General features: G+C 41.7%; 1 protein-coding gene across 1 annotated transcript in view; it reads left to right on the top strand.

Moving 5' to 3' along the window:
- The first annotated feature begins 268 nt into the window (after positions 1 to 268).
- Positions 269 to 16406, top strand: part of SLC16A10 (solute carrier family 16 member 10) — a 65956-nt gene continuing 49818 nt past the window's right edge. The window contains exon 1 of the mRNA XM_059842284.1: positions 269 to 966. Within this exon, the coding sequence (XP_059698267.1) occupies positions 591 to 966 (376 nt within the window). The 5' untranslated portion in view covers positions 269 to 590. The remainder of the gene's footprint in view (positions 967 to 16406) is intronic.

Here is a 16406-nt window from a genome sequence, read left to right as displayed (position 1 = left end):
AGGGCAGTGCGCGGTACCTGTGTGCAGGCTCGGGGCGCTCCCCCTCCTCCCGCCCCCATCCCGGCGGCCGTTAACCGCAGACTTCCAGCCTCGCCCTCCGCTTCCCCGCTCCCCCTCCCCGGGCGGCCGCGGCACGGTGCGCTCGCCGCCACCGCCGCCGCCACGGCGCGGTCCCGCCCCGCTCCACCCCCTCCACCGGAGAGCCAGAGCGGCGGGCGAGGTGGGGGGGGCCCGGAGAGGAGCGTGGCTTCGCCTGCCTTTCCCCGGCCCCCCTCCCTCCCTCCCTCCTCCCCTCCCGCGGCCAATCGGCGCAGAGGGAAGCGCTCTTGTCGCTGACGCCCCCGAGGGAGCCCCCCTTTTAAAATAAAGCGGCGGCGGCGCGGCGGGAAGAGGGGGTGTGCGCTGGTCTCGCTCGGTCCTGCACACCGGCGAGCGGACAGATAAACAGACAACAGACAGACGGAGCGAGCGCTGTAGGATGCCCGCGGCCAGGGGCTGAAGCGGGCGGGGGACGAGAGGTCGCGAGGAGCGGGAGAAGGAAAAGGAAGGCGGGAGCGGCGCGCCTGGAGGGTCTCCCGCCCGCTCCGGGGATGGCGCCGGTGAGCGAGCAGCTGGAGCCGCAGGGCGCGGGGGGAGACCCCGCCGCCGCCGCCGCGACCCCCCTGCCCGGCCGGCCGGCGGGCGAGGAGCCGCGGCGGGAGAAGGGAGGCGAGTGGTGCCCCGGGAGCGGCGAGAGCGGGGCCCAGCCCCGGGCGGCGGCGGAGGAGGCCCCCGGCAGCCCGGGCTGCCCCGGGAGCGCTGCGGCGCCGGAGCCCCCCGAGGGCGGCTGGGGCTGGGTGGTGATGCTGGCCGCCATGTGGTGCAACGGCGCCGTCTTCGGCATTCAGAACTCGTGCGGGGTCCTCTTCGTCTCCATGCTCCGGCTCTTCGGCAGCAGCGACGACAAGCAGCTGGTCTTCAAAACAGGTGAGGGGCGGCCGGGAAAGGGGTCGAGGCGGCTTTCAGCCCGCTCGGCCTCGGGCCTTCCCCGCCTGCAGCCCGGGCGCAGGAGGTGTCCCGGCCGGGGGCTCTCGCTGCCGGCAGTGTCCGAGCCCCGGCGGGCCGCAGGAGCGAGACCCCTCTGGAGGGCCGGGCTGGGCCGGAGCCTGCTGGGGCCCTCGGGAATACCCCCTGAGGGGACGGGCCGCTCCCCCTGCCAGGGTGCGCCCTCGCAGCCCTGCCCCCCGGGCAGCGACCTCCGGGGGTATCGGGGGAGAAGCCGCGGGAGAGGAGCAGGTGTGCTCTCGCTTCTTCCACAACTGGATCTTTAGGCATCCGCTGTCGTGCATGATGGGTTACAATGCACACTTCTGGTCGCAGAAACCTTTATTCCCCTGCCCTTGTTAGCCTAAAGGTTAGTCTAAATGATCACTTAAGAGTGGGGTATAGTGACACTTAAAATATGTCGAGAATGGATTTGACAGTTGCCAAACCCGGCATTTTGATGTGCAGATTTACTGCTGCAACCAGTGTCACACAACTCACCAGTGACCTTAATGATATTTACTAAACTTTAAAGACATTAACAACACTCTCACATGTTGCTGATCTAAAGCACTTTAGACACTAAGTGTCACTTAGTTAAAAGGTGAGCATGCATTCTGTTTTATTTTATGTAAGTTTTGTGTGGAAAGTGGCTTGTGATCTGACTTTGTAAGTTGAGGAAATGCCGTTTTTGACCCTTGGCATAACAACAATTAAAATTAAGGAGCAGAATTAAAATTATATTTTATTATAGTAAATAATAAAGTTGACTTACATAAACCATAGCTTCGTGTTGAATTATTAAAATGAAATACTGAAAAATAAACACCGTCTTTTATGTTTTTGTTAATTTCTGTAAAAAATGTCTAGCCTTGCAGACTTGTACGCCTTCTAGAAAACTTTTTCAGTACAGAGTGGGTTTTACAGACCTTTTGAAATTTATCTCTTCCTTAATACTTGCACAAGTGGGCCTAAAGTTGAGATGTTAAGAAGTTTATTTTTCCTCCTGCAGCTTAATAACTGTTTTTGTCTGAAGTAGAAAACCAGGACAGGTGTTTAGACTGAAGCAGGAAAGCTGAAAATCTGTGCTGGAGCATTAAGTGATGTTCTCTTCAGCATTTAAACGGTTTGCAGTGATGTACAAGGTGCATTCCCCAGTGTTCTTGCGCTAGGAAGATGGGAAACTACATCTGCACGTCAGGCTGGGCAGTGCCTGTTTCTCAGAAAGGAAATGCACATCCAGAAGTAGGTGCCTAGGTTCCTTACCCTGCACAGGAGAAGAATGAGATTCAGAGAACGGGTTGTGAACATTTACATACTGACCTGGGAGCTCCTGGCCAGTCAGAAATGCATAAGCAAACGGGTGGCTGATACTCTGCCTGTTCATTGTACAGAAGTGTAAAAATTGCTTTTTCTGAGTATCTGTTTGGCAGTAAAAATCTCTTAAAAATTGTTGTCTTGTACTGAAAAAATAAAAAGGTCTTTAGGTGGTAGTGCAGTAGTCAAAATAATCAACAAGAGAGAGACTGAAATTATCTCCAGCCTTCCAGAAGGGTAATTGCGCCACTGATGTCTGAGTGAGGCGAGATTGTGGGTGTGCTTCACTCATGTTTTTGAAAATTTGCCCAATTGCAGAAAACAGGGGAGTGGGGGCGTGGGGAGTTGGAACCTGGCATTAGAGCCAAGGTTTGCATCCTGCTTAGAAGAGCAGGGAGAGTTCTAAGTCCTGGATATAGCCAGCACCTCCTGTATTGCTTTATAAGTGATGTGAGGGGGGAAAAAAATAGTTACAGCTGCACTTTGTTTTGCTTTGTCAGATGTACTCTGGTTTGGGTAATGTAGAAGGCACTAATTCTGCTTTTTTTTTTTTTTAAATCCAGATTGGTTCAAACTGGGGGAAATGCTGCAAGATAGCTGCCTTGACTAGATGACTTGTGTTTGTGTGAAGGAGGACTACAAATACATGGAGTCTCCTGTAAACAAAAGCACAGCAGATAAAAAACATTCCTTTCCTTTCCCTTCCTGAAAGTACCTTGATGAGTTGGGGTACTGGAAGAAAAAAGTCACTTATGCTTGTAGTGTTAGAGAAGTCTAGCCTGATCATTCCCATGGTATTGATTCAAATACTTAATCTGCTGGGTCTCTTGTGTTTGGACAGATTGGAACTCAAACCTGGCAGTGGTAACTGAGTTAGTCAAGTTTAATGAATTGGAAAACTGGAATTTGTAATGAAAGTTTTCTTGCTGTGGGGCTTTTTTTGGAAAGCAAAGTTTAATAGTCTAATCCTTCTGGAAAGAAATGATTTCTCTAATATCTGAAATGCTGATTTTTTTGAGAGGCATGAGTATTCCAGGTAATTTCTTTGAGGACCACAGGTGTCTGTGGAATTTTGCAGTTGATCCACAGTACCAAAGAATTCAGGTCTGTTTGTGGTTTGTTAGGGTTTTTTGTTTGGTTGGTTTTTGTTTTGTTTTGTTTTGGGTTTGTTTTTTTTTTTTTTTTTACTACAGGATTACTTAGCTGTTGCCAAGAGCACATGTGTTGCCAGAGGTTTTTATGTGCCTGCTCTTTTGGGATCAGTCAATAGTCATCTCTTGCCTGGTGTTTTTCCTGAAAAGAGGAATTAAGTAGGTTGTAGTAAAAGCTGCTTTTGGTAACTCTTAATAACATAGTGAAATATCTTAAAAGCCAATGTAAGACAAAATGGGAGGGCACTAAATAATGTAGGCTATGCTATTTTTGTTAGTGTTAGTAGATGGGTGTGTGGTTTTCAGTGTGAAAGGCAAAAAGGGAGGAGGCAGAATGGAGGGAGATGTAGTCAAGAAGTGACTCTGCCTTGCAGATGAGGAGTGGAAGGAACCAAAAGTATGAGCAGGGCAGTTTACAGCATGTAGCACCAGCTACAGAAATAAGATAAAGCTGGATAAATAAGATAAAGAGCTATAATTAACATTGTTGCTGGATTTAGGATTATTAATCGAAAAACGTGTAGGTCATAGAGGGTTCAAAAATTCCTTCAAGGGACACCTTCTTATGAAAAAAAATTTGACTGTAACTAGTACACAGTATTTTGGTATTTGTATTAGCAAAAACCAAATTTCTTTGCTTATGTACTGCACTATATAAGCAATTCCATTGCTTCCTTGTGTAGCCATTTTTTGCTCAAAAACTACTTGATTCACAACTCCAGAAGAGGAAAGGCCCCTAGTGTAAGTATAAAACTTCTAGAAAGGTGTGCCTGAAGTCTCAGGAAACTACTCTGTTCATTATTTATAGTTCATTGTGTTTGAGGAACGAGTTGGGTGGAAAAAAACAATGGCAATGAAGTGCAGGAGGCTCGTGGTCCTTGGAAATAGGGGAGACCTAGCTGGCTTCTAGTGTTCAAATGCAGCTGTAGTCTGATCACCCTTGAAGGGAAAGGACTTGCTCCAGACCAGTCCAGGGTCTGACGGGAAGAGCACTTGGTTCCTTTCCCTATTGGAGTTGTCACGTGGGGATGAGGGGCACTGAGCCAGTCCTGTTGTTATCTCAGATATTTGTGTGAGCCCCATCTAGTTCTGTGTTTTGCTCCCTTGATAGTTGCCTCTGTTGTATAGGTTTTTATGTGTATATGTGCCCATACTTGTTTTCAAAAGGCAAATAAATGCTATGATTCTAGTGACAAGAGAGATAAAAATGGTAGGTTTCATTTAAAAAAAAAGTCAGATAAAATTACTAGTTCCACTACTTTAATTGCTCCTTGTTCTATGTTTTGCAATGTTTGCAGTTGTTCTATGATTTGCACTGCTGGTTCTGTAACTCTCCTGGATTTTTCTCTCATGTACAAGTATTGAGTACACCTGTGTGTACAGGTATCATCTGCACAGGGAGCATGTACTACTTACTATTAGAGTTCTGCATCCACGTGTTTGCTTTGTTAGCCAGTGTTCCTGGAAAACACCACCTCACCTTGCCTGGACTGGTTTATCTGTGTGCTTGTATGCCTCTGGGCTTGGCTTTCTTAGGTGCAGCCTTTGGTGACATATCTGGATATCAGGATGATTGATTGACTGGCTCAACACTGTTGGCACCATCACAACTCTTGGCCCTGCATTGCTGAGAGTTCGATAGGGCAGGGAGGAGAATTGGGATTTTACTTTCACATTCAGGCTGTAATTCAGATACTGAGGAGATAATGTTGAATGACTACAAAGATCTACAACAGATAATTTCACAGGAGAGTTTGAAGTTTTCCTTTGCTCTTTCCTTCAATCTTTTGATATCTTCCTGAGTTTTCCTCCAGAGATAAAGACCATCAGCAGTTTAGATATAATTCAAGTCCTTGTTGTGTAACTGTCCTTCAGAACCACACTTACATTTCTAAATCTACGGGCTGTTGTACCCAGTAAACTGGGAACCTTGGCAGGCTGGACCTGTGTCACATGGCTTATGAGAGAACAACTGACTTTTCTTTTTAAGAAGTGGTAAGTCAAATCTGGAACACAGAAGTTATCAGAGTACACAAGTATAATTTGTGTGAGGTACAGGGAAGGGTACTACTGTATAACACCTTGGTCTGTAAGGATTACGTTGCAGTGGAGGGTGTAGTTCCACAAAAAGCTGGACTTCAGTTTTGAACAAAAAAATGGCTACAAAGGAAACAATGGAATTGCTTATATAGTGCACATGATTACCAGTGCTGCTGTAGTCTACTTTCCTTCTCATGTTTGCGTGGCTACTGAAACCAGAGCAGCGAACCAACAGTGAGTTCTAACCTGATATATAAATAGTGTTTCATTTTATTCAGCTGCAGTCATTTTTGTACTAATTTGACCTGATGTTGTGATTATAAATACCTATGTAAATGAAGATTCTGGAGTAGGTGATATGATGATTGGGTCAAACTGGAAAGTTGAAGGCAATTTCTCTAGTATGCTGTCTTTGTTAAGACCAGAATGACTAATATCACTACTGTTTTTGCATACACATATGCAATGTCTTTATACCTTCGGAGTATTTCTCTTGTAGTCTTGTCAACTACTTTGCAGGGTGATTTATTAGGTTCTTTCACATTGGTTAGGTTCTTCCTGTTCCAACTGCAGGTTAACTTGCAACAAGCAGCTTTGTTAGGGAGAATAATCTTCCTAATATGTCTGAAAGCTAGTTACCAGTTAATTTTTGTGGTTTTCTTTAGAGGCAGTACTTGAATTTCATAGTGATGAAAAATCCCTATAGAATTCTAAAGATGATTGGCAATTGTCATTGCTCTGCATTAAATCCACATGCCTCAAGTTATGAGCTCTGGTGTGCTGCCTGTCAGACAAAACTATATCCTCTATAATGTCCTTCATACAAATCCACTGAAATACAAAGTTTTACTGTACTCTGTTCATGATAGTTTTGTCGCATGTGAAGTATGTTTCATACTCCCAATGTTATTTCTTTGTCAATATCTCTGTTGCTCTAACTCTGTAATGCAGAGAAGAAAGGTACTGTGTCATGTTACAAAATGAGGCCTTGCTGTTTTCTGGCATGAGTGATGTAGTTTAATGACATTGTGCTGTCTATTTTGCATTATTTACATAATAGAATGTTTTTCTTGCTGCTTATTATTAGCACCTGCAGTCAGTGAAGTTTAGTTGACTTTGAATTCAGTTTTCCAGTGTGCATTACTCCTTGCTCTTCAATTTTGTTTTGTTTCATTGATCCCTGTAGTCTGTTCAATGCCATCTTACTTATCCGTTTTTTGGCTACTATTCTTTGAGGTTTCTCAGATCCCTTCCTCATTTTTGAGTTGCCTTAAATAACTGCTGTTTAAAGGGGAAGTTAGCAAAATGTGTATGTCTATTAATAAAACTTTTTCTTAGACTTAGGAAGATATACCCATGCTTAGTGTTTGCCTCCCCATAAACATGATTTCATCTTTCAACACAGTCTGCTTGTTCCTGGACACTTTCTATTTTGTAATAATGTTCAGTTTCTTTTATGATGATTTCTTTAGCCTCCTGAAAGGAGTGTTATTTAAGGCCATCTTGAAGTTTAAATATTATTCTGTCTTTATGTTATTAGTTACTAGTCTTGAATGAAGCACGGTTCTTAAACTATGATAGCATAATATGTATATATGTCTATTTACTCTTAGCCAGTCTGAGTTAATTAGAGATAATAACAAACTGTAGCCTCCACTTGGAGCAATGTCTACTAGAGCAGGCATCTAATGACCTTGCCCAGTTGGGTTTTGATCCAAGGATGGAGGCTCCGCAGCCTCCAAAGTGCCAGTGTTTGGCTACTGTGAGCAAAGAAGATTTTTCTTACCTTTAAATGGAATTTTCTCTGTTTCAATTTGTGTCCATTGTCTCTTGCTTTTCATCAGAACATGACTGAAAAGAGTTTGGCTCAGTCTCTTCACATCCTCTCATGGGGTTTTTGTGCATGCCGAGATTGCCCTCTGCAGCATTCCTGCTTGAACCTAACCAGCACCACCTCTCTCAGCCTCTCAACTCTGTGTTAGATGCTTCAGTTCCCTTATCTCTGCATCCTCTTGCTGGATTCACAGTAGTAATCAGACTGCCTGCTCTATCTTTGGCATTGTTGGTGTTTCAGGCTTTGACGCTTGAAGGTCTCAGAGACTGTGAAGTCAATCCATTGTCACCTCCCGTGTCATGCTTTGTACTGACCCCCTCCCACCTCTCCCTCACCTGGTAATGTAAATGCTGGTGAATAAAATACTGGTGCAGTAAATACTGCACCAGCACGCACCTCCTCAGGTGTCTGAGTGCCTGCTGCCTGCCACGCTCTTTTAATAGAATTCTACACATCAAAGATCATGCTTTGAAATGAGAAAAATATTCAGAAAATTCTAACTCTTCTTGCTGTGTATTGCTAAGAAAAATAAGGATTTTCAATAAACATTCATCTATAATGCTCAGCAAATAATTACAGATTTTGAAGTTGCTTCTACTCTGTGAACTCCAGGGAAGGAGATGCAGTGATTATTTGCATCCAAGCTACTCTAGCACTGATAATATAACTGCCTGGTTTTAAAATAGTCCTGGTGTGAAAAAATGATATAGGTTCTTTTTTATGTCCTCCACAGACTTTTTTTTATTCTTTAATTTTGTGAACAAACCATGTAGCTTAGATCGCTGCAGTTCAACCTTCAGCAAATATATACAGAAAGAATAATTTTTAGAAAACATTCCCTTGTGATCTTGTACTATCTGTTTTCATTTCAAAAATATAATTTATTACAATAGCAGCAGCTCTGTTTTGGATATTGCTTTTAATTTTCGTGGGAACTGGATAGGAATGACTGGTTCTAATAGCTAAGTTAATAGCAGCCCTTTAGTAAGGATGGGACCAATTTAAAAATGATCTGTGCTAGTTTGTTCTCACACACAGGAAGGGATTACTGGAATGTTGAGCCCAGCCTCTTTGTTATCAGCAGCATGTCTATAATCCCATGGAACATGGTGTTACCTAGATGGTAGGGACTTGTACTTAGACTGGAAGTTGTAAAGCAATTTCCTTGCTGTCTCTTTTCTGAGTAACCACAAGTAGTGCAATCTTTGGCTGTTTATCTTCTGCAGTGTGCTTTATTCAGCAGAGCTCTACCTCGTGTCTATCTTCCAAGTACCCAATAGTTTTTCTTCTTCTTTTGCATTTTTAAGAACATAGATTGGAGTAATAATAAGTAATTCAAAACATGTGAACCTATTAATTTAATTTTCTTAGTCTCTAGCAGTTGTCCTCTGGGAAATGATTTGTAGAATGTGGAGTAAAGATTGTCTTCTGGCTTCTAAACTGGGTTTTAGCCATTTTTTCAAGATGCTTCAATAAAAACATTGCAAATAGAAAATGCATTGAGCAAATAAAATAAGTCTTCATACTTCATTGTAAAGAAGTATGTTGATATTGGTACCACGTAATTGTAGCTGTATTTTATCAGTGCTGTAACTGAGCAAGGATAAAACATGATATAAATGTTCTAAATAAACTGTGATCTTTAAGCTTTTGCAGTCTAGAATGAAGGATCAGTCCTTTCTTTTGGACCAAAAACAGCTTTTTTAGTGGCAAGTTCATTATATGAAACCAGGAACAGTGTTCTTGTATACCAGGTAGGAAAGTCTGTTTTGAAGAAAGAAAAACCCCAAACCCCCCACTTTATTTAACTACAACATCAAAAGAGATTGTTCTAATTAGAGATGTCCTAGTTTTAGCACTTCCTATGTTGCATTGAAAGCTTAAGAGTCAAAGAATTCAAGAGGAAAAGAGCAGGTTAGTATTCATTACCAAGTGATCCCGAGTGAGTTGAGATGTTGGAGATGGGCTGTATTTTTGGAGACATTTGTCTGTGTTGTCTCTGGTATCAGCACTCTAAATCTGCCTGTTGTCCTTGGACTGACTTCTGTGGCTTTGCCTTGTTTGGTTTCTGTACCCAGGTGTGTACTAGCCATGTGTCTCTTAAGGAGCTGCTTAGTCTGCTCTAGATTAGAGTCTGGATGGCACCGAAGCCACATGCAGAATGAGCAGTGAGCAACAAGGACATGGGTGTAAAACAAACGGATTTGGGTGGTCCAAGGTGGCCTGTAGCTCTTGTCCAAAGAGTTGGAAGCACTAAGTGTGCTTGGGGTATGCAGCCAGGGCTTTCTAGGACAGTAATTTGATCCTGTGTTGTAACTGAACATGCTGGGGTTGGAACAATCTCAATGGGTTCCACGGGTCAGACTGAGACTGTTTGTTGTTGTTGTGCTCCAGTTTGGTGCGTGCTGTAGTAGTTTCAAAGCAGTTGGAATTGGCTGATGGCATCTGCTTCTATACAGTGCTGCTCGTTTTTATGGGAAGAAGGGAGGTGTGGTAGCAGTGCCTTACCTAAAGATGCAGTTAACCTCAAAGCACATGAGATTGAAATGGAGAGCCTGAACTGTGGTGCATATTTTGGACATGACAATGGTATGTGTCATGGTTCAGAGCAATAGCCTTATCAGAAAGTTCATTTAGTACAGCTAGATAATATTTTTTTGAATCTTTAGTGTATTATTTATATGATGACTTTTGGATTCTCCTTCAATTTATCTGTGAAAATACTGCCTGTGCCCCCTTGAGTTCATTGGATTAAGTTGTCGTGTGTGTGACAAAACTGAAGGTATGTACTTTAAAGAAAGCCTTTATTATTTTGGCACACAAAAGAGAATTTGAAGTTGCCCTTTGTTCTTTTATAACTTCAAGTAATTTCTTACCTTTGAAATACTTATTTAGCTTAGGCTCTTCAAAACCCAGCGTTGCATTCCAGACTTGAAAGAAATTAGAACTCTCAATTTATAATTTCTGCCACAGCTGGGTACTGGCAGTGATCTAGAAAATTAAATAAACACTAGGACATTTTCTAGAAGATTAAATGTGCAAGCCTGGGATGTATTTTCTAATCCTATCAGAGTAATCCCATTTTTTACAAATTGAAGCATGAAGCATTATCAGCTTTTTACACCTCTGTACATATAAAAGTGTTCTGTTCATAGTGAAGCAGTTTAATGAACATTTAGTTTCATGCAGTGAAATCACTGACCCTTGAAGGTGTGTGGGGGGGACTGGGACAGAATTGGGTAAATTATTGGGAAGGCTGGAGTAGAACAGCACAAAATTGATATGGACAATGTTAGTCTTTGTGTGCAGTCAGAAGTTTAATCAGTGTGGCCCAGCTCTAGTGTTCTGATTTTTTTTTTTTTTGCATTTTCTGATATTAGGCAAAGAAAATAGTATGTTGCATGCAATTTATGCAACCTCATGCTGCAATATTGATCTTTTGTATATGTGGTTTAATGCATTTGATTTAATGTATGTTCTGCTCAGTCTCTGCATTGAGGTCTGTGCCACCAACTGTATACTATATCAATAACTTTTTTATTTGAAAATGTCAATATTTCAGCAATTGGTCAAAATATTTTAAAATATTTTGTAGATAGTTTAGCTGTATGTATTAAGGATAATTGTATTGGGAAAATTCAGGTCAAGAAAGGCAGATATTCTACAAACTACTCTGCAGCTTGTTCTTTGGGGTACTGTCTCTGAGCAATTGAGATTGCTTTTCTATTGATGTGGTATCCCACTTTACAGTATTCCAGGTGCATATTTTCCTGATCAGAGTAGGTAAAAGAGGTGCCATAAACAGTAAACTTAAAACCCAGCTGAAAAATTTTGTCATGTCTTTAAAATTGCCTCCATCTGGACCTATGTGGTTGTTCCAGAGTTTCAGACAAAAAAGGATGTGGGTTCTTAATGGGACAGCATTCCTCTAGGTTTTGAGTTAAAAGTCAGAATTGAAAGGGCAGAAACTTAAAACTTGTAGCAAATTTTCGTATTGAAATTATGTTGTCTTCTAAAGGTGATAAATCTTAGCATTTCTCACAGCTTGCTGTTTCCAGGCAGTGTGAATTCCCTGGATTCTGAGTGCTAGTTCTTTTGGGTAGGATCTCAGCCTGAGAGATGGCTGGTCAGTGTTTATTGTGGAAAAAATGGGGAAAATATGAACAGCATTCTTAAAATGAAAATGCTTTCATTATTTCTATCAAGACATTGCTTTAACAAAAGAGGGGTAGGGCTCTGCTTTTTCTTCATCTTTGCAGAGTGCTCCATGAACTGTTCTGGAATTCCTCTTCAAAACACTTACTTTGTTTTTTGAAAGAGAAGATTTTCTGTGACTAAGATACCACAATTTGGTTCCAATGGCTTAAACCTGGTTACTGTTTTTCTTTTGTGTGTTAAACTAAAATGTGAAGTAGGGACGCTCAGTGGACTCTGAAAGATATTTAGGAGCTGTCATACTTAGAAATGGGTAAGAGTAAGGTGGACAAGGTGACCCCAATAGTTACCATGTGCCTGAGAGCATTGTCCAGACTCTTCTTGAGCTGTGTCAGGCTTGGTGCTGTGACCACTTCTCTGGAGAGCCTGTGCCAGTGCCCAGCCACCCTCTGGGTGAAGAACCTTTTCCTAATATCCAACCTAACCCTCCCCTGGCCCAGCTTCAGGCCATTCCCTCAGGTCATCAGAATGAAGAGATCAGTGTCTACTTGTCCTCTTCCCCTCATGAGAAAGTTGCAGACTGCCATGAGGTCTCCTCTCAGTCTCCACCAGGATGAACAAAGTGACCTCAGTCCCTTCTTGTATGGGGCTTCTACTCTAGACTCTCCACTATCTTTGTGGCTCTCCTTTGGATGCTCTCTAACACTTTTACCCTTCTTATATTGTTGCAAAGATGCGCGCGGAACTTGAGGTGAGGCTGCAGAGCAGTGCAGAGCAGAGTGGGACAATCCCCTCCCTTGTCTGGGATGCACCCCAGGATATGATTTTCCTTTCAGTTTATTTGCTTTTTATGAATTTTAAATTGCATGACAGAAAAATCACGGGGGTCATGAACTAACTTTTTCTCTCAGGCTCTCCATGCCATTATAGTCAGAACTACCACCTATCCTGTGTGCAAAACTCATAGCTTGGGAGTGGTGAATTCATTTTAAGGTAATCTTGCCACCAAGTGTGAAATTATATAATGAATTAAGTCCTTTTTTCTTGAATAAGTGGCTGAAGTGGCCAACCTTTTAGTGAGGTGTTGGGTGTAGCTTTGTGTGAAACAGACGTCGTGGGATTAACAGTTAGTGATTGGGGAAGTGAATGAATGTTTAATGGGAGCTAAGAAGTAGTTACAGAATGGCTTAGCAGTGTTTACACAATGATAGTTGAAATGAGTGGAGTTCAGGACTAGACTAAATGCAGAGGAAGGAAAAAGGAGCCTCCACTTATTGTTAGGACTGGTGAAGAGGAGATCAAAGGTATTTGCTTATTTGCTTATTTTAAAAGTGGGACATCTTGTTAAGCCACCCTCCATTGGGAATGCTGCATCCACACAGATTTGCTTGTTCATGTAAGTGCTTGTCTTCTAAACCGACTTGTATTGCTTCTGATTACAGCTATGCTTTTTTGGCATTGTTGTTTGCTTTGGCAGTTACTTTGTCTTTAGCTACCTCTCCATTTTTTTTTAGGAAGTCGTTTCATAATTGTAAAGCACTTTCCTGTGTGCAGTTGGTTTAGCTTAGATGGTCATAGCTTCTGTGAAATTCTGGAAGTAATGAATTTCAGTTTAGTGTAAGACAAGTGTACCACAAATATTTTGTGATAGAAGACCATAGGCTTTTAGAGCTGCTCTGTTCATATGCTGGTCTCCAATTTAAGGAGAGTTTCAAGTATTATATTTGGCCTGTTTTAAAATAATAAATGGGTAAACTATATATAGTTGTTCCTCTGCCTTACCTTTTTTCCTGTTTTTAACTGGGTCACTATGGTAATGCTGCAGCAAATGTGATGGTTGGAGGGTTTTTTTATGTTCTGAAAGGCATGATATATACTGAGGTGAGACACAGTCTTCCTAAATGGCACTGGTGCCAGTCATTTAGTGATGCTTCGCATCAGACTGTACCAATAATGTGCATTTTGCTTTCATTAGTGTTTTTTTTTTTTCTTATTTAGCTTTGCTCTGCTTGTCTGTGTTTGTTGCACATTTTCAGGCAGTGATGCAAGAGTGGTGTTACACCTGGAAAAAACTGGCAAGTTGTGGAATTCAACTGGCAGATGATATTAGCTGGAGGTCTATGGAGTACATTTAGTGGTTTGTGGAGAGTTACTCAGCTGGGCAGATGCCAGCTTTTAACTTTAGGGTGGGCTGAAATTCTAGTTAACCCAAGCTGTGCTGCCTAGATCTCCACTGCCTCTAGTGGTAGCTTTGGCTCCTCACTCACACAGGCATCCTCACTCGGGTGCTTTCACATGCAAGTCAAATCCGACTCCAGGTGTCCTGTAGAACACCAAAAAGTGCTGTCTTACCCTCATGAGTATGTGGTACATCTTTGTGGTCTTTGCTCTAACAGGATCTGCAATGACACGCACACCAGTCCACGCTACCTAGAGGTCACATTTACCAACCTGGTTAGTTGGATGTTTAGGGGACTATTGCTAAAGTTATCTTTCTTTTGAAGGTTTATCAGAGCCAGATAGGATCGATACAGAAAGTGATGCCCCATGGAACTCTTTGATGCTCTGATCTTGTATGTAGTCAGTAATTTAGCTCTATTTGCTGATGGGTCTTCCATATGAAGTTGTATGATCTTTATCATGGCATATGGAAAACAGGCTGATGCTGACTTCATGGCTAACACTTTTGAATGATTCTTGAAAGGTAAATTCTTCTTGTATTTGGAATGCTTAAATTCATTTATATAACTCCCAACAGTTACACTGTAATTATAGGAGCTGGATCCATTTCAGCTGTTGCCAAATATGAGGTAGTTGTAGGTAGCTTTTCCAGGTATGTTTGAGTGGTTTCTTGATGAGCAAAGTCAGGCTACAAAGAAGAATAAAAAAATCAGTGTGAAAACATCCAGAAAGTTGCAGTAGTTTACCAACCAGCACTGGTGGACTTGTAAAACTTGTTCTTGGAGGCAAGATAGAGCTGCTTGGTGTGTCCTCCCCACCCCCTTCCCCACTGCCCTTTAACCTTTTTGTTTCCAGTTTTGGTCTTGGCACAGTTATAGAGCTGCTGGCATACATGGATGCCAGCCAGTTATGTCCTGTCTCTGGGAGAGGGAATTCATGCTGAGTCCCACATTTGGTAGAAGTTGGAAACTGCAAATCGCTTCCTCTCTGAAGCAGTGCCTTGCTTCTCTGAAATTTGTCATGGCAGGACCTAATTCTTTGCCAAAGTATCTGAGAGATGCCAGTTGGTACCTGCCATTCAAATTTTTTTTTTAAGTGTTGGCAGGGCTAATATGCTATTTGAGGCTTTTGTTCATGCATTAGTTGCATCTCAGGAGGATAACCAAATGTTTGTAAATTAAATTTGGAATGTTTTTTAGGAGGAAGCTGACTAATAGTAAATAATCTAACTAGGTTTTAGGTGGATATATCCAACTACAAGTGGAATCATTCTGGTAATGTTTTTTTCTTGTTCTAAGGAAACCACTTGAGAAGACCTTGCAGTAGTTAAGACTTGAAGGTATTTAGCTGTAACAAGAAATTTGTAGTTACTTTTTTGTTGGTATTAGAGGTTAAATAAAACAATAGAAAAATTGAATCTGAAAGCCTAGACATTGTTTGCTGATCTCTTGATGTAAAAAAACCTGATTATAATCCCATTGGTACTCACTTTTATATATGCTCAGTATATATTATATATGAAAATGTTTCTATTTTGTTTTTATAATTTATTTAGCTTGAACATTCTGCCGTTTTTTTTGTTGGGGGGGCGTGTGTGTTTGTTTAGTTTTTTTTCTTTGGACTGGTTTGTTTTTGTTTTGTTCTGTAATTCTCTTAGTTTCTCTTGAAATAGACCAGTTGCTATGAAAATAGTTTGGAATAGCATGCTGCCTGGTTTTGGCTTAAACAAGGTGTAGGCAACCAGTGGCACTGCTGGATATCTGCATGGAAATGAAGAGCCACTTTCTTCTTTTCCTAACAGTTATTGTCTGTATATGGGCAGTATCTGGAAAGATCAGTGCTGCTCTGTTAGAAAATGGCTTGAAGAATAATTTTGGTTTTTTCCTTCCTGAAATGGTTCAGATTTCTCCTTAAGAATGTTATCTAGACAATTAATCTCAAGATGTTGCTGTGCTGTTGATCTTCAGCAGCAAATTGTCAGGTCTCCTGAGTTCCTGTGTGTGTCAGCTCTTGATACTTCACTGATGCGAATTGCTGAGATGAATTCTACAGTTTCTGTTTGCAGCTCTCTGCTTTCTGCTTTTCTGAGCTCTCAAACCAGAGGAGAAATGCAGGAAAATGGAAATACTCTGCTGTTATTTTAATAGTTTTACTACTCTTATTACATTTACATTTACATTCCTTATGTTAAATGAGGTAAGATGTTCTCCACTTTCAAGTGGAAAGAGGGAAATGTAGAAGTAACACTTAATCCAATTAATGTATTTTCCTGCTCTGATTCATCGTGATGACTTTGAGCATCTGGTGGTAACTGAGCATGAGCTGCTTAAAGTCACAGAAACCCAATTCCTATTATTTCTGCTCATTGAAGAGAATAAATGAATTACCAGACTCTAATCTTGGGATAATTGCTTGCTGAGCAGGAGATCTTAGCTCTTAAATAAATTAGTTTTGTAAGTTTATGGAGCTGTCAGAACTAGTGAACTATTAAAAAAAGGTTAACCACAAATGAGCAGCAGCTGAGCTTTCAGTCTTTTATTCTTAACTATTGTGGTTGAACTTTGCAATATAGAAATACATACAGTGGAGATAAATATTTTTTCTTCCCCTTTGTTGTAGTTTAGTCCCAGCTAAAACTGGGACACCCTTATGAGTTTTACTGTTTACCAACTGATGTTTAAGCTAGAGACTGAAATTTGTCGATG

This window comes from Haemorhous mexicanus, chromosome 3 (assembly GCF_027477595.1).
Source record: "Haemorhous mexicanus isolate bHaeMex1 chromosome 3, bHaeMex1.pri, whole genome shotgun sequence".
NCBI lineage: Eukaryota > Metazoa > Chordata > Aves > Passeriformes > Fringillidae > Haemorhous > Haemorhous mexicanus.
Note: the sequence above shows the minus strand (reverse complement) of the source record. Positions and strands in the feature narration are given on the sequence as shown.